The 18807-nt window shown below is 46.5% G+C and overlaps 1 protein-coding gene across 1 annotated transcript in view; it reads left to right on the forward strand.

The window, feature by feature from the left end:
* The first annotated feature begins 5212 nt into the window (after positions 1-5212).
* The window catches only part of LOC8052841, a 74161-nt gene continuing 60566 nt past the window's right edge, over positions 5213-18807 (forward strand). Inside the window, exon 1 of the mRNA XM_040211184.2 lies at positions 5213-5308. Within this exon, the coding sequence (XP_040067118.1) occupies positions 5272-5308 (37 nt within the window). The 5' untranslated portion in view covers positions 5213-5271. The remainder of the gene's footprint in view (positions 5309-18807) is intronic.

Below are 18807 nucleotides of genomic sequence, written 5' to 3' on the forward strand. Positions count from 1 at the left end.
GAAGACAACAAACACGTCACGACGAAGCTGTTCTCGCAACTAAAGTTTTGTTAGTAAAATTAACAGAAAGAAAACAGCGTAGCCTACACTGATTACATTAACAAACATCGACTTGTCTATCAGGCACTACACAATATTTGGACCTCAAGCGATTCAGACACCGCTATTCATATCAGCTCGCAAAAAATAAACCTCTTTATCTGACAGAGCTACCGACGGCGCACCCCCAGCTGTCAATAAATTGTTGCCTTTTTTACCGGTATACGATGTTCTGACTTTATACTTGCGGCTTCATTAATTTACAGAATGGGTGATTACTAATTTCTGAGGAATTAGTAAATATGCCCGATGAACCTCAAGAATATTACAAAAACGAGGACATATTTTTAATGAAGTGACGAATGCGAATTGTGTTAAATTGCCACGTTTTACGCAGAATCACGCTAAGCTAAAAAAATATCGGTGAGCTTTTCTCCGCATCTGCCGGTTTTGCGGTGAGCTTTTCTCCGGTGAGTTTATCTCCGGTGAGCTTTTCTCCGGTGAGCTGTTCTCCGGTGAGCTTCTCTCCGCCGCCCGATGAATACAGCGACGGTTACAGGGACTGGCTGAAGTTTGTAACCAAAACAAAAGACTCACTCCGAATAAACTTACGAAGCGGATCCATGATGTATCCCAACTTCCATACTGTCAAAGTCTGAAAATATATCTCCAACCAAAAAATGAAAAGCAACCCGACGTTTCAAAACCAACACGGTTTCTTCTTCAGGGGTGACTGAAGGCGCGCGGACACAGCAACAGCTCCCAACCTCTTCGTCTTCAAAAAAGGAAAGAAAAAAAAAAAAAAAAAAAAAAAAAAAAAAAAAAAAGAGAAAAGAAAAAATTAAAAAAAAAAAGAGAAGTTAGGAAATCGGAAAAATTGTAAAATAACTTGTTAGTTATGAAGATGGTCATCTCTTCAGCTTTTCCGTCAGGTCACGGAGGCCATGTGCGTACACAGAGGGCAGAGCGCCCAGCGACCTGTTTAGGTTTCCTGGGGTGTGCTGGATGTGCCACGATTCCAAGAAAAGTCTTCTTCGAAAATTGGGCTCTGTGTCCACCACGTGCGCGTTCGCGAAGTCAATGCGATGGTCTAGGGTATCGCAATGTTCGGCGATGGCGCTGCGCTCACTGTCAAACTTCCGCACGTCGTTCTTGTGTTGGCGGATACGCTCGGGAAAGTTCTTTGTCTCGCCGATGTAGGTTGCAGGGCACTCTGCGCAAGGAATGGTGTAAACCACGCCCTGTGCTTTTTCCTTTGGTGGACGGTCTTTCGGTCTTGGCATAAACCTTCCCAGTGTGGACGTGGGCTTGTGGGCCACCAGAATACCTTGCTTTCCCAGTACTCGTGCGAGCGCTTCGCTGGTTCCCTTTACGTAGGGAACGCTTATGCGCGCGACTCGATGGGGCTGTCGTTCTACTGGCATCTGGTTTTGTCTGGCGAGACCTTGCCGTCGGGCGATGCGCTCAATAAAGCTGCTAGAGTAACCATTTTTCTTTAGGTCTTCAATTATGGTCTTCTTCTCCTTCTTTCTATCGGTTTCCGACGAGCAGATGGTCGTTGCCCTACGCAGCAGGGTCGAAACCACTGAGGCCTTATGACTCGTTGGATGGTTGGAGACAAAATCGAGGTAGCGTCCGGTGTGTGTTGGTTTTCGGTACACCGCAAACGTCAGATCTTGTCCTCGTCGGTTCACCAGCACATCAAGGAACGGCAAGGTGCCATCCGTCTCATATTCTACGGTAAATTTAATGGCCGGCTCGATAGAGTTGAGGTGCGCCAAAAAATTATTCACGTCCCGTTCCTTGAGAATGCAGAAGCAATCGTCTACATAGCGCATGAATACTTTGGGGCTGTTGGGAAAAGACCTCAGCGCTTTTTGCTCGATTGCCTCCATCGTGAGATTCGCCGTTGTGACCGAGATGGCCGCACCCATTGCAGTGCCACTGACCTGTTTGAAAAGCTCCCCTTTGAAGGTGAAGTATGTGCTGCCAAGACAAAACTCGAGCAGACGGCACAGCTCTTCCACAGTGAGGTTGGTTCTTGTGGTCAAGGAGCTGTCTTTTTCGAGGGCTTCGCGGGCTGCAGCAACTGCAAGGGGAACTGGGACACTGGTGAAGAGGGACACCACGTCGAAAGACACCATGGTGTCACCATCGCCGAGATGTAATTGCGAGGCGCGTTCCACGAAGTGGCCAGCATTTTCTACATGGGTCGACGTGTTTCCGACAAGGGGAGCCAAAGTCCGGTGAAGGTAACTGGATAGTGCCCGAAGCGGTGACGTTGTAAAGTCCACAATAGGTCGTAGAGGCACGTTCGGCTTGTGGATCTTTGGAAGGCCGTAAAAACCTGGAGCGGAGCCATTCCTGCAAATAAGTTGCAAGTAAAGGCTCTTTGACTGAGGGTATTTCTTGAAAATCTCTGCCAGGATTTTGTTCAAGTTCCTCTGAACCTGTGGCGTCGGATCTTTCTTGAGCTTTACGTAAGCATGGCTTCCAAGAAGGTCCCGTACCTTTTCCTCGTATACCTCCCGATCCAGGACGACGGTCGACTTCCCTTTGTCAGCCGGCAGAAGCACAATCTCCGTCTCTTCACGAAGTTTCCGAAGCGCTGTAACTTCTTCGGCCGGCAGGTTGAGTCGTTGCCGTTGTGGGAGCTTGGAAAGGATGCCCACCGCTTTAAGCCGCACTCCATCCCGGATGCTAGGGTCTAAGCGCATAATTCCGTCCTCCACAGCCGCGACCATTTTTGGAAGAGGCGGCCGTTGCGTGGTCATGTTAAATCCGTGGCCTTTTGCCAAGACCGCAATCTCGCATGGCGAGAGCTGTCGAGAGGAGAGGTTCTTGACAAAGTTTGTGTCATTGGTGCCTCGACTTGAACGGTCCGATCTTGTTAGCCTTGAAATCTTCTCTTTCTGAGAAGTCCGTCGTTTATCCAAAGCAGTAGATGCGACACTTGTGGCAAAAGCCTGCAAAGCCGGGAACACGTCCGGGATGCGGTGCTCGAGTTGCCGGCGTGCGAAGAAGAGGTCCAGTTCTTTTCTTCTTATTGTGGCCTGGCAATCGTGAATTCTGGCGCTTACCAATCGTTTCTCTGCCTGCGCCACGATCTTGTGCCCTTCCTCTGTGTGGACAAGGCGCTTGAGACGGAGGCTTCGGGGAACAAGGTTCATATCCCGGCAGGACCTCGTGAAGTCGAGATGAGACTTGTAGGTTGAAATGCTGCGGGTTACGTTGACAAACCGCTTCGCTAGCTGTGCTGTTTCCGGTCCGAAGTCAAGGCGTAAAGACTGGAAAGTAAACATATTCGACAGATATCTGCCTGGTTGGGTGAGAGTTAAAGTCTGAAAATATATCTCCAACCAAAAAATGAAAAGCAACCCGACGTTTCAAAACCAACACGGTTTCTTCTTCAGGGGTGACTGAAGGCGCGCGGACACAGCAACAGCTCCCAACCTCTTCGTCTTCAAAAAAAAAAAAAAAAAAAAAAAAAAAAAAAAAAAAAAATTTTTTTTTTTTTTTTTTTTTTTTTTTTTTCTTTCCTTTTTTGAAGACGAAGAGGTTGGGAGCTGTTGCTGTGTCCGCGCGCCTTCAGTCACCCCTGAAGAAGAAACCGTGTTGGTTTTGAAACGTCGGGTTGCTTTTCATTTTTTGGTTGGAGATATATTTTCAGACTTTAACTCTCACCCAACCAGGCAGATATCTGTCGAATATGTTTACTTTCCATTCCATACTGTCAGCTCAATAATAACACCTCTACACTGACCCAAAATTTGTTTTATGCAATCTACTGGCTTCGCTTGATTTCCAAAATCGAGTAAAAAAAAAAAAGTGGTTTGCAACAATGAAAGCTCTGTTCTGCCGCGTTATATGTTTTGAGACGTCATTGTGTTGTCCTCTTTTTTTTTTCTTCGTATATTTCTCCTTGTCTTGAAGTTTTATAAGTATGATCATTTGCCAGCTAGCCTGCCCCATTACTTTTATTTCAGTGCTACATATATGTTCCTTTTAATATGTGGTGTCAGGTTGCTCCGCGTTATCGTGGAGCTAGCAAGAAAATTTTAGTGACCTATATATATACAGCAGGATATTTATATATTTTTATATTTACAAGCTTGTGATTTACCTATAGTTCGTACGCTTCTTCTGATCAACCGACCCGGACGCATTCAGTAATGCTCGTTCACCCCCAATCCTGACAGTATAGACCTTTGCAAAAATCGCCTTCTGCGCGCTGCCATCTTTGTCTGCTGAGCTGTGGAGCGCCTTCTGAGCATGCGCTGTTGCTCTGCTGTGCGATAGATCAAACGCTGCTCATGCGTCACAGCTCAGCGAGTCAGCATTTTTCGCCCGGGTGATAAGCGATGGAAAGGTCTATAGAGTTCTAGAATATGGGGCCCCACTGTAGTCCCTTGTTTTGAAACCCCGGCTCCGTGTTGTACTTCTATGTTGGGCATGCAGTAAGATAACTTCCCCACAACCTTCCGCTTTTGGCACCGCCTTTCTAGTCCATGAGAAAACCCAAGCTCTCAATCAATAGCGTCGATGCACAGACACTTACTAAGGAACAAAGCACATGCCGATTTTAGTTTGCAATCGCTTGTTCTGCAATTTAGAAGGTCCTGCTTTAAACCGATCAGATATGTACTGGAAACAGTAATCATAGCTCTTCCTTTATTCGGTTCAACCAATAATATGGGCGATCAGTACGTCGTACCTGTTGGCATGCTGCCTAAGTGCCATAATTGTGTCCCCTCATTTGCCACTGAAACGGTTATCATGATGCAGTCCCCATGCCGATCTTCCTTCTCACTGAGAACTTTTAGCAGATGGTATTTTCAGTGAACCATATTGGTGTCGACATTTCACATTGCACCTCCAAAACGTGCTGTTAAGGGCCAGTTCGAAATAATAAGGTGATTTCGAAAAAGTCTTGGTAAAATGCTTAGTTCGCTGAACAAGACCAACGACAGTAGTCCCCTGGGAGTGTACGTCGGACTGCTCTAGAGCGAGTGCGCAGTTTGCAAACGTGTGAAAGAGACCGTCGAGTTCCCCCGCCTTTGTATCGTATTTCGACGCGGCTGTCTGCCGTCACTTCACGGCGGTTTCATTGGTGGCTCGTGAGAGATAACCAACAAGACCGCCAATGGGATCCGATAGACAGGATGAGCGATAACTCGAGCGCCGTTGACCTCGCTTGAAGATGGGCATTTGAGTATCTTCTTTGCAGCGAAGATGAAGCGTCTACTCCTAACTCTACTTTTATTTGAACGTAAGTAATTTTACGTCCTTTTGTACTCCCAATGCAACTATTATTCCTTTTCCCAGCAGTGACAATAGACCCTTTTCAAAAGTCAGAGTCATCATGTGCCAGCAGCGAAACCTCAAATATTCTCGCCCTATTGCCGGTGATAGGGGATCGTGCTCGCCTAAGTCAAAGACCCTCAACTTAGTGAATCAGAGATGACATAAAAGGGGCGACATCTTCTCCGCTTTCTGCTCTGTGTTTCCAAAAACGTTCGTGTTTTTATTTTTATTTTTTTTTTTTTGGTATGGAGAAGCTGTGCAGTGCCGCCATTAGAGCGTCGGGTTCGGTTATACGCATGGTGGGTAAACTGACTTCCGTAGAAAGTCATTCATAGCAACGAGAAAGTTTATCCTATATGTCTATTTTAAAAATATCCAAAACGAGTTCTGTTCTGCTATGGCCACTGCGACTTTAAAAAAACGTAGGACGTGGCGACTCCCGAGAAGCTTGTTATCGCTTCAGCCAATCAGATTGCAGCATTGGCTGATAAAAACGCCCAAGAACCAATCACAAATTAAGAAGTTTGACTAACATAATATGCCACGCCCTGCTTTTCTTGAGCTGTCAGTGACCATGCGGAGCGCAAGTTTGTCACCTTCTTGGTGGGGGATTTCGGCGACGTCGGAACCCCGAGCTCCGATTGGCTCCGTTTCGAAGTCTAGTGGGGGAAGCCTCAAGGCACATAGCATTGAAGTCTCCCCACTTTCCTTTCAATCAGAGCCAACCTGATCTCGGCGTTCCGACGTCACCGCAACCCCTGCGCAAAAAGCAGACGAACTTGCGCTCCAGGCCTCCGCCGGTTGCACTAATTTTATGTGAAAGATCTCTCGGAGGAAGTTGTAGTGGGAGGAAGTTTCGGAGTGTACCATTTATTGAACATGAAAATAAAATGTGCTACGAGATCGAGTAGAAGCTTAAAGGGGCGATGCAACAATTTTTGTACTTCGCGCAAGTACCGCTTAGAACAACTCCCTGATATTATTGACCCGTGAAACACGCGAGCGTTTTTCATCTCACGTAATAGAGGTCGCAATTTTTTTTTAAGAACAAGCAGTGGTTGTTTTTTTAACACGCAGCCAGGACAAGCGGCCACGTGATCTGGATAAGATTATATGCCGCCAATGTTGATTATAGCCACGCGCTGGAGTTGGCATAGCACAGGGTACGCGCCAAGCACGGAGCCAGGATTTTGGTTCGGGGGGGGGGGGGGGGGGGGGGGGCGCCCATGACAAAATGCTTTATGAGGGAGAGCACGGAGAGAAGGTCCCAGAAAGATATAAATATTTCGAGAAAAAACCGGGCCCAATCCCCCCGCCCCTCCCATGGCTACGTGCCTGGTACGCGCTGAGTTCCAGGCATTGTGGTTCGGCAGTTGTCGTCGCTGCAGTGATTGGACACGGGCCACTACCCAAATGCTTGTCGAGCTATTGATTCTCACGAGCCCAAATCGAGTGCTCACGCAATGCTCGGATCCAATCTATGAACCGCATTCAAATATCGTTACTGGGAAATACTGCAATTCCCCAGCTACGTCAACAGAGGGAATCGGTGACCGAGTGGGCTAGCGCACACCAGCTCGGAGCACCTGGAGCGAAAGCTCACACTGCAGAACTTGGGGATCCAGGGTCTAATCCCCACCCCTACCCGTTTCGACCTGGATGAGCGTCGTACCGGCGTGCGGTTGTGTATGATGCCCAGCCGTACGTAATGCGTTACAAGTAATGGATTATTTCCAATCGATTACATTTTTTTGTAGTTTTGTAACGCGTCAATTACATCCCTTAAGGAGTAACGATCCTCAATATCGAATTACTTTTTTTGCTGTAATCGATTACAAAATTACCCATTACAATTTTTCTCAACCTTTTTTTTCTTTTTTTTTTGTGTGTGTGGGGGGGGGGGGGGGGGGGGGGAGTTGCTGGAGTCACACAGCTCTAAGCAACGGTCGATATATTTTTTTTTTCAAAACGACTATAAAAAAAAAAGACCAACACGCGGCCCTGACGTCACGCATCTGCGGTGGCACTGTGGACGGCACTGCGCATGCGCAGACGCTTCAAGTCACGGAAATTCGCTTTCTGCGCACGCGCAGTGCCCACACCTGGTGTGGGCAAATACGGGCTTGTTTGTAAACAGCGTGTCGGTCTATAAGCACGGGACCTCAAGGATTAGGAAGCCACTTCACTAAACCTCGTTTCCTGGGTACGTTTTTTTTTTTTTCTTTTTTCTTTGGTACACAGAAGACTGCGCCGGGTATGAAAAATGACCTTATCCAGTCTCTTCTGAGCAATGTATTTAGACAGCGCTCTTTTTATTACTTTATTTTTTCACAAGAGGGATTGGGTGAGTTGGCGTCACTCACTCAGCACCAAGCAAAAACGGTCAAGGCTTTGTTTTTTTTTTTTTTTTTTTTTTGGAACAATTGAGCGCGAGACTCCAAGGATTATGCTACATTAATAAAACGACAAAAAAAGTCAAATTTGGGTGTTTTACGTGCGAAACCAACGACGGGCATCTGGCACGCCCCAGCGGAGGACTGAGGATTAATTTGGACCACCTGGGGATCTTTTGACGTGAAACCGAAAGCTCGGTTACATGGCGCCTTTTCCGCAATAAGCCTCCCTCATATTGCGAGGCACCTCGGTCGGGATTCGAACCCGCCACCCAGGGATCCGTAGGCCGGCGCTCTCGCCTCGGAGCCACCGAGGCGGCTATTTTTAATAAAAAGAAATTGAACGGCAAGTAATGTGGGAAGTAATCGATTACTTTTTGAGGCTGTAATTGTAATTGTAATCGGTCACTTTTTACAGTGAAGTAATTGCAATTGTAATCAGTTACGTCTTTTCAGTAACGTGTACAAGTCTGCGTGTATGACTACTGCGTGGTGAACGTTAAAGACCCCAGACTAGTGGTTGTACTGCATTGGATAAACTGCTCCTCCACAGCCAAGGTTACTAGAACAATTCAGTTGGGAGACTGCTATAAGCTTACTCGGTAAACGTGGCACCGATTCGTACTCAAGAACCGAACTATAGTCGGTTACAAGTCCCAAAAAGGTAGGAGAATCTCCTCCCACAAGCGTGATGCGCCGGTTTCAAATCCCTCCGCAGTAGAAAGTCGCGCGTTACTCGCGATGTCACGGAAATGATGGGGCACTATTGGATGCGGAGGTGGTGGAGGGCTATATGACTCCCTTTGAGGGGCATTCGCCGCTGACTTCTTGTCTTGTAACTTGGGTTCGGAGTTTTCGGTTTAAAGGCCGCCGTACAGTTCGCGCTTTCCACTTTTTTTGCGTTTCCTCCTCCCCTGCCCTCCTTTCCTTCCTTCACCGCCCCCCCCCCCCCCTGTTTACCGCCCTTCCCCGAGGGGACAACACGGAGAATGGATTAGGAGACGCCTCCGTTAATCCGGCCTAGCCCGCCGAAAAGGGGGCCTGCTGCTTGACCAAAAATTATTTCGCTGCCCGAAAAAAAAAAAAGAAAAAACGCCGCGGGCAGCGACCGAATGCGCTTTGCCGGATGCGCAACGCTCCGTCCGCCTTGAACAAGCTTGTATGCACTGGACTAACATTTTTCGCAGCGCGGCAGGTTTAGTGTAGGTCCTCCTATCTTATGGTCCTGCAAGACTTCCCTGTCCGCCACAAGCTAGCCAATAATTCAAGAACATAACGACGGCAGCGTATTCAAACAGTGTAAAATGAAATGTATATAATATTTATAAAAACACCGTTGTCTTCACTGCTTGGCTTTCAAATTTTTAGCGTTGCGAATAATCGTAATCAAACTATTTTTATGATTGAAGACCCCTCGTCGTGTATCGACCCCAAGATTACGCTTACGTGAAACATGATTCTGCGCGGAAGCGGCTCGAGTCACCATAAACTTTTTTTTTTTTTCAACGTGGATTTTGTTTTTTAATTTAGCTGAGGTACCACTGGCAGAACACGAATCGCATACTTAGAAGGTATATACCGTCTGAAAACTCATATAGCTGGTTGAGTGAATGCAATACTATCGCATTCGTTGAAGCTTGATTTGTTGATTCGAACTTCAACAAATCACACGCACCCATTCTCCATATTCCTGTTTACCCAGTCATAGTCGTTCCCTCACGATGCAATACGTGTACAAGTAACTGCAGTTTATGCATTGTTGACGTTGCACAGCCGTGATCGCACGGTTTTTAGAAGCGCTATAGAACGACCACAAGCGTCGAATTCCAGTACACTGATTGATTTCTGTCTCACCGCCGTGACGCCCCACGAGAAAAGCGATTTCGTTCTGTCTGTGAAATTAGGAACACAGAAATCAAGCTATAATCCCGGTGATAAAACAAAGCGAAATGGATCTCTGTAGCCAATACCCAACCGTTTGCGAGGTGACTAGGCGAAAGCATATATTACTTTCGTACCTTTACGCTATGCACACCGCCAGAGAGAGTCATACAAACTCCTTAGAGCTATTGCCAACACGATTGCGTTTGCAAGCCGGTAGTTTGACTCGGCTGGGATTCGTCCCTTTCATACCTCTCTATGAAACCAGAAAGGTAGATACTTTTCTACATGGGGTGGGTTTGTCCGGGGCCTTCAGTTATTTACGGCCAAAATCACACTGGAAGCGCTTCAGCAATGTTCACTCTGGTCGACACACGTGCACTGTAAACATGCCAGTCGCCTACTCTTTCCGAAAAGATACTTGACGAGCCAATCTTAGAGACCGACTGATAACGAGGCCGAAATGATGCTCATACCTCAAAAAAATTATAACACAAATTTGGCCTCGTCATTCCCAAACTGGTTGCCGGACGAAATTCTCTATGCGTATTGCAAGCCAGGGTTGGTAATAGTAACATAAGATACGTACGGCAGAATTCCCTTCCATAAATAAAATTATTCGGCTGACACCAAAGTAACGCGAAATTGGTGCAAAGAGTTTTGCAAAAGGGAGCGTAAACCGAAAGAAAGGGGGAAAAAAAAACAGAAGAATAAGAGAAATAAGAAAAAAAAAATCTCTGGTGACGTGGCCAAAAAAATTTCTGTTCATGCGATTTTTATTGTCACGTGACCGAACAAAAAAAAATAAGCGAAATAAAAAAGAACACGAGAAAAAAACCATCCCCTGCCCGGTTTCGAAGCTAGGCCCTCTTGATCGTGAAACTAGCGCGCTATTCGTTGCGCCTAGTTGCGCCAACATAACTTTTTTTTTCTTTCTTTATTGCAAGTTGCGCCAACATAACTCTGCCTGTAATGCTCACGCATTCTGACACCATAGGAGAAAGCTTAGGTGCCTTCGTAGTTTTTCATGCATGTGTTATCTTTATTTGTGTCAAGAGTTCACGTTCCAGAATGCTTTTAGAGTTTTGGAGCAAAACGAGTTTCTTCATCTGAGTCACCTTCTAGAGCCAGTAGACCGCACTGGGTCCTCCGGCTAATCAAGCAGCTATTTTCAAATTCTCTGACGTGCCCGTCCTCGCATCCGAGGTCGCCGTTTGACAAGCTTATCTTCCACCTGGTAGCCGGAACCCCCAGCAAAGCGCACATGAAGGCTCCCTACCCACGGCAGCTTTGTTCCGTCCCCACTCCCTCTCGAGAGGATGGCTCGCCCCGAGGCTAATCCCATTCTCTAGACGCCCTTTCCACCCAACGCTGGCCCTTTCCCTCCCCGTCTCCAGCTTCGGGAGAGAAGATTCTTCCCTGCAGGACGTCCCGTTTGTACAGCGGCCTTCAAACCGATAAAAACCGATAAAAGTACGCCGAATTCCTTTTTGGAAAATCGTTTTTAACCGAAAAAGGTCAGTTTTTTTTTTAAGTTCGGCATTTTCGACTTCAAGTGATAAAAACCGATAAAAGTTCGTCGAATTCATTTTCGAAAATTCAGTTTTAACCGGAAAAGGTCACTTTAACCTTCCAGTCGTACAGCAGAGCCGTGGCGAAAAAGTGGAACGACAGCGTCTATCAAAGCGTGTCCGAATGTATGGAATGCACGGATGGCATCACGACGATTTGCTTTAATGTGCGCATCATCGATCGGAACTTGAAGTCCGAAATGCCGCATGGGTTTGCCATGTACGGGGGTGCTTTCAAACTCGTTGCAAGGAAAACTGACTTGATGCAAGCTCTGCATGTTGTGTTGCGCTTCAAAACATCGCACCGTGACTCTTTTGGCGGTCACAATCGGTTGATTGTCCGATTTTGGCTCAGGCAGCGCTTCATCTGCTCAGCCTGCCAGTGTCCAGTGTTAGCGTTGAGGGGGCATTCTCGAAGCTCAGGGTGCGGTTCAAGGAAAAGAACCTGGGAAAGTACATGTGTGTGTACTATAATAAGATCACCTAGTCCTGATGTACAGAAGGTGAAGTTCCATGTTTTTGGGGCGCTCCATATCTGACTTGTGTGTACTTCTGTGTTTTTATTTTATTGTTTTACTGTTGCACACATTTGGCAAATGAAGTGTCCATTTCTTTTTCAATGTGTCTGTGCCGTTATTCTTTGAGGGATCACAAATGCCAGGTACGAGAATCATCTGATACGGTGTCCGTTGGTGTTTCTTTTATATTCACCGAAAAAAGTTGATAAACATTTTTGTGCATAAATATACGCCGAAAAAAAACGAAAATTGAATTTTAAAATAAACACCGAAAAAAGTACGCCGAATATTGAAAAAATAGAAACCGAAAACGCGGATCCCTACTTGTAACCTACTATAATAGCCATCGCAACGCCGCCATTTCTCCCGCTGCAATCACTCGGAGAACTGCACGGTTGCTCGTTTTGGTCCGGGAGTATCGCATTCGGTAGTGTTCGCTGTGACTCTTCTATTTTGGCTTAAATCGGTCATTTTGGCGCCGAAACATAAACGTTCGAAGGGGTTTCAGGGATGTTAAGCCCCGTCTCCCAAGCGGACGTGCCGCGAACTATACTACCGAAGTTAGAACGCGCCCAGGTCGGGACGGGCCACTTGAAACCACCGGTGAGACCTGGTTGTACAAAAACAATATAGATTGTGCCGGAAAACATTATAAACTAAAGGTTTTAGAAAACATCAAGCGCCAGTCATTTTGTGCTAATCTCTAATCAAAGTTCCTACAAATAGAACTTTTTTTGTTTGTTTTTAGGCAAAATCATGCTTTCTAAAAGCTCATAGTGAACACAGCAAAGAAACAAGATTGAGAAGCCATCTCTCGCTCAATGGTCGAGTACTTTATTTCCCTATCATTGAGTCGTTTACTTGCATAGGCTGTTGGATGTAATATACACCCCAATGTTCTTGCAAGAGTACTCCCCCGGCATAACCGCTCCAGCCATCCGTCCTTAACACGAAAGCTTTTGAAAAGTCCGATTCTCTGAGAATTGGAGGGGAGGAGAGTGCCCTCCTCATTTCTGTGAATGCTGCCTCTTGGGCATCCGTCTAATCCGCCTAATTTTTCGTGAGTTAAACTAAGTATTGAGCTGCACGTCCGTAGTTAGGAATGAATTGTCGATAATAATCCCTCAGTCCAAGGAACGATCAAACTTGTTTCTTTCTTCGGAGGTTTTTCGATCCGAATATTTTCTCCAGCATAGATGATAACAGTACGATTTCGCAGCCGCCAGTTTGTGTCCAAGAAATATTATCTTGGCCATTCCGGCTTCGAACTTTTCTGGTTTGACGGTCATGCCGGCTTCTCTTATTTTTTAGAATACACTGCACAGCTTCTTGATGTGCTCGTCCCATGTTTGTGTTCCTATCAGCGCGTAGTGCAGGGGTGGCCAGGCTGACCCGGCCTAAGAGCCCCTAACAAAACCACAAACCTTCCAGGAGCCGCGGGGGGGGGGAGGGGGGGGGGTAGGGGGGGGGGGGGGCGGGCAAGCGTTTGTCCAGAGCAATAAACGAAACTCGAACTACTTTCAATCTATCAGAGTCAAAAGCAGCCCAACTGTACATAAGATAGCAGTAGCACAAGACTACCAAACCGCAACCTGTCTTTCGATTTAAGCCACCCCTGCGTTTTACGTTTGGAAGGTCACCAAGAAGCGTCCCCAATAGTCGTGTGAAGACAGCCGATGCTGTTTTGATTCCGAATGGCATATACTTGAACTGGTACATCCAAGACGACGTTGAGAACGCCGTTTTTTTAGGGGTCCTTAGGGTCCATCCGTCCGGCGTCCGTGCTCATATCGATTGCCATCCCATCTGTCTGTCATAGATGAAACGTTGCATGTTGCCGCTCAACGTCTATACAGAAGAGGGCGCTGCGGTCAAATGCGTATATAATCGCGTTAAACTTTGCATGCATTGGCTCAACGTTTATAGACACGAGGGCGCTGCGGTCAACTGCTCAAATGCGTATATAACCACGTTCCATACCACACATTCTCTTTCTGACATGGACTGTTGGCTTAAGCGGTGGAGATGCGCTCCCACGGCTTCTAGCGGATCCAAGCTGATGCGCTAGAAGAACCACTGGCTATGCATTTCACCTACCATAAAGCAGTAATAATGAAGTAGAAACGCACCCGGAACTCAGCACTAGCTATGAGCAATAAAAAAAATCAGCACCATCAGCACTACTTATGAACAATAAAATCAGTATCATCAGTACCACCAGAGCTTCGCCCCAGTCAACATCATTCACCACATGTAGATGTGATTTGTTTTTATACTTGTCAGTAAGGGGAATCTGACAATATCCTTTGACGAGATCCAGTTTAGGAAAATACATAATTCTCGGCCTCCGCGAACATTGTTAAGTTTTTCGAAGTCAATATCACCAGAAAGAAGCTGTAGGGTGAGATAGCAATTTCTAGGAAGCAAAGTCTGAGCGTCTCCTACACCTCTTCATTTTTTCAATTCATTGCAAATAGTATGGGGTTCTGCTGCGTCTGTATGGGAGATGCTGTTGTAAGCTGTAAATAACATTTTAATAAGTTTATCTTTCGAGGAACGTCGCTAAAAATGTCTTTATAAACTTCTTGAGAATACGTTCGACATCGTCACGTTGCGCTTCGGAAAGTTCCTTGGACTCGCCCACTTCCTTGCGATTTTGGGTCTTTGAAATACTCAAGCATGGTAATAGTATTTCAGAGTGTGATACTTCCACTGCTACAACTCAACACCCCTGGTTCTCACCCCGCTTAAAATCTCATTTTATGTACTGCTACAGCAAATTCCTTGAAACAATTTCTTGGCGTGTCCTAGGTCCAACGAATAGTCAACCTAATTCTTCTTTTCAACCCTAGGGAATTGGCCCGTTCAGTACATAAGCAGCTTGTTTTGTTCACTTGGTAGCAAGATAAATGCGCGATCACCCTTAAAGGAGCTGTGCAACGATTTTAACGTTGAAAGAATTGGCATTTTCTGCTTTTGATATTGTTCACTGTGTCACAAATGGCAGAAAACACACCTCCTTTCATCGTAATGTTACGATTCCGCCGCGTAATAGCGAGGCAAAACTTGGAATATTTCCCGACCTGCAGCCACGAGCGGCGGCCATGAGAAACAAGCGGCGTGACGTCACTTGGGTCGTTGTAAGAAAGATAGCAAGTTGTGCGAATACCTGCTCGATAAAAGGTAACTCTTTTTACAAATCGTGTCGTTCCAACGTATATATAAATGCGTCAACACCCTGGTATCATCAACAACTTTTATTATACGGAGTTTTAGTGGCGCCATCTATCCTAGGTCCACAAAACCGCGAACAGCCGCCAGAAGCCGGAGGGGGAGGGGAACAGCGCCGGACGGGCAAGGACGGGTGGTCACGCAGTCGGCAGCGGATGAGTTCTCGCTGCTCGCTGATGGCTCTAAAGAGAGAACTTTTCCGGAACTCCGCGCCTACTCTAGTGACGTCACTGTGCACGTGACCCGGAAGACGATGCACGAGTTGAGAGGCGGCAAAAACCTGGATCTTTTTCATTTTTTTAAGTAAAAACTAGGGTATCCAGGCAAAATCTGTTTTCTGTAGTTCACTGCAGAAGTTCACTGCATCAACTTCCACAATTATTTAAGCAAAGCCCTGAAATTGTTGCACAGCTCCTTTAAGTTGTCTTTTTGACGATCTCATGTCGTAAAACCTTTTTTTGTGATATTTGAGCCTCACCTAGTTTCTGGTGGGCCAATTTTAAGGTTTGTCCAAGTCTATTTCACAGCTCTAATACATAGCTATATGTCGTTTTGAATTCTACGCTGAGGTCATCTTGGGTCCAGTTCTCCTTTAGGACTGTCAGTTGCACTCGGACGTGGCGGCCATACAGAAGTTCAAAAAGAATCCCAAACCAATCCCAAACTCGAATGAGCAAGAGATAAGATATCGATCCCACGAACGTGGCCTCTTTTGACACTCGTACATCTATTTTAGTGACTCATTAAACCTCTCCGCTAGTCCCTTAAATAGAAAATGGTATGGTATGGACAACATTTGCCGAATTCACAGCAGTTTGGTCACGTCATGCATATATTCTAATTTAAAATTCGCCCTTTTGTCGAAAAAACAGTTTACCCAGCAATCCCACACGCGAGAACATATCTAAGAGCCCTTTGGCCACCCGCCTTGTGTCCTTCATTGGTAGTGCCACTACATCACGGTACCTGGTTTCGAAGTGCCCCATGGCGAAAATAAATAGATTTTCACCTTCGGAGGTTGAGGAAAGGGGACCAATAATGTCAATGGCTACCCTTTCGAACGGAGTGACAAAGATGGGTATTCGACCCGCGGTGCTCTCGGCACTTTTCTTTTTGGAAATCTTCTCTGTCAAATGTCACAAGAGCTGACATACCTTTTAGTGTATGCCTGTGCTCCAGGTCAATAAAACTCTTCAAGCACCATGTTTGTTGTTCTATTTACACCTTGGAGACCAGCCATTGGACTGTCAGGAGGTATTTCGAGGACCTGCTTTCTTAGCTCGTTCGGAAGAACGACTTGTTTAAACTCCTTGCCTGATGATACATGATAGTACCGGAACAAGATGTTTCTGGAGATTTAGAAGCTGTGAGAGCTTCCTTCTCTGATACGGAATATCGTTTCTGTCATCTCCCAGTAAGCCCACAACGTGGGTGCATTCTTCTGCACCGCTTTAGAATTTCTCGAGTTATTCCTATATTTCTAACTACGGCTATTTTGGCTCGCCTCGTGCGACACTTCGGTACGGCTTCTGTCACTTCACTGACAAAGCACTTGGTTTTATCCTCAAGAATATTGCAGCTTCATTAATTGACTTTCGTCACATGAGGAGCTTCTGAGTTTAGATTCGAGACGTTCACTTCGCGTGCCCCTAGGATGTTGCCTATTATAAGATCATATAGTTGGGTGTCCATGCACTTGGCTACGACCTCTCCGATGAAGGAAGGGGAAGCTACTGAAATGTTTGCTTCAGGTAGCGTTTGAGATGTTCTATCAACAAAGAAAATTAGGCTCCTCGCATCGCTCACCTCTTTCAGGGGAACCAGACCTGTACGTACCACCACGGTATCACAGCCTGTGTCCTTTAATACCATTACTCGTTAACCGTTAAGAAGGCCTTTCATGACAGGCATTCCCAAGTTCAGCCTTCCCAGATTCCTCTTGTCAATCCGTTGCTGCCGTTCATTGTGGTGCTCTTAGACCGGACACATGAGGCCTACGTGTACGATGACGGCCCGTCCTAGACATGTGGCCTTTTATTTTGCAAATGTGACATAACGGTTGAGCTTGACCTGGTTTCGAATGGCAGAGAGACGTCCAATGGCCTTTCTTGCCGCACAAAGAGCACCTCATCGCCGTATCTGGTAGGTCCCAATCTTTATGTTTGTTTAGCGCCCGATTCACATCCACATTTCCCCGGAGAAACGCTAAAGTTGACTGTCCTTGGGCCTTTAAAACATACCAGCAGCCTCTGCCGCCGGCGATAACGATTTGAAATTCCTCTCTCTTATGAAGACGGCTAGTTCGGTGGGGAAATTTTTCAAAATGGTGTTCGACCACCAACAAGTCCAGTGCATCCGTGCATGTCTGCTGAGATTTCGATATATAGATCCATCGGTCGAAGTAACCAGCCCACCTCGTGCCGTATTGTTTGGCAATTTCTCCCTCCCCGGGCCTACTTTCTTTGAACTTCTCGCCATAAACAATTGCTGGAAACCGAAATCGAGTGAGAAATGCAAAAAATATTTTTTTTCATAATCTAAGGATATCTAGGGGGCATCCATCCATACACGTCCAATGTTTCCCCCGTTAAGCACATGTTCGACGCAATTGCCCATTTTCTCTTGGCCATTCGTGCCCTACAGCGACCCGTTCGAAGCGTGTGAGGTGTGCGTCCAGGTCATCTTTCTGTTCCTAGAAGGCTGGGATCATTTCGTGCGGACTCACTTGAGCTCCCGATAATTGTTTGCCCTCGCCACCACCGGCACCTCTAGAGGGACCTGGCCTTGGTTTTAACTCAGCGATCCTAGCTCTTAATTAGAGCGCTCCTTCTTCCGACTGCAACCTTTCCCGAGTTGCTTCTCTTTCTGAGGCTAACTTTTCCTTGGCTCCATCTCTTTCGGCGGCCCGTTCGTCTCGTTCTCGTGCGCGTTCCTCGTCTGTCCATTCATGTGCATCCGGTCCCTGTAGACATAGAGGCTCCGCCACATCTAACCATTTCTTAATATCCATGTTAGTCGTCGAAAATGTTAAGGGTAACACCCGCGGTCTCATCCTGTAGCGAACGCCAAGCTTGTCAGGCTTTTAATCTGATATAGAAAATGAATACGAAACCGCTAGTTGTGAGAAATCGTTATTTAGAAAGTGCCGCACAAGAAAAATAATAGATAATGAAGGACAAGCACGCACAGTTTGTGTTTGCGATTAATAGCCAGTCTGACCTGTCACAAGTATTGGTTCAATCATTTATTCATTCATTCATTGTACCTTTATATCGCCCTCAGGGGGCTTTACATAAGGGGGGACAAACAGCAAATTATGTTAAAACTCACTGTGAAAACACACACACCAACAAAAAACAGTTTAGGTTAATTACGTGTAAAGAGCGGCAAGTGCCGCTCGAAACGTGCTGGGCTCTTCTATATTGTTAGAATGTTATCGGGGAGTGAATTACACGATATATCAGTTCTGCGCGCCACCTCACGTACGCGGTACCATAATTTGAATGTCCCTGCCACTTGCATGTACTTTGATCTTGGTTTGGCTCACGGGAGACTCATACTATGGTGCCTGGAACACGACTCCGACTGGTGTGTTTACCGCGGCCAAAAAAGTGGTCCCTCGATTTCCGCCTGCTGATGTCATAGAAGTGTCATGTTGTCCCCGGTCGCGACCCTGGCGGCGTCCCAACGGTTGTGGTAGAAATAGCAGACGTCTGTTCTGCTACAGGTCGCTCTCCACTGTGACAGGTCACGGGAGCCAGAGCAGCCGGAATCTGGGACGCCTGGGATGCCGTGACGACAGCGACACTCGCGTTCGCTCGTGCTTTTCGTCAGCATTTCTATGGCCAACCGCCAGGATCGCGACAGGCA

This window comes from Ixodes scapularis, unplaced genomic scaffold (genome assembly GCF_016920785.2).
Source record: "Ixodes scapularis isolate PalLabHiFi unplaced genomic scaffold, ASM1692078v2 PGA_scaffold3__209_contigs__length_174095766, whole genome shotgun sequence".
NCBI lineage: Eukaryota > Metazoa > Arthropoda > Arachnida > Ixodida > Ixodidae > Ixodes > Ixodes scapularis.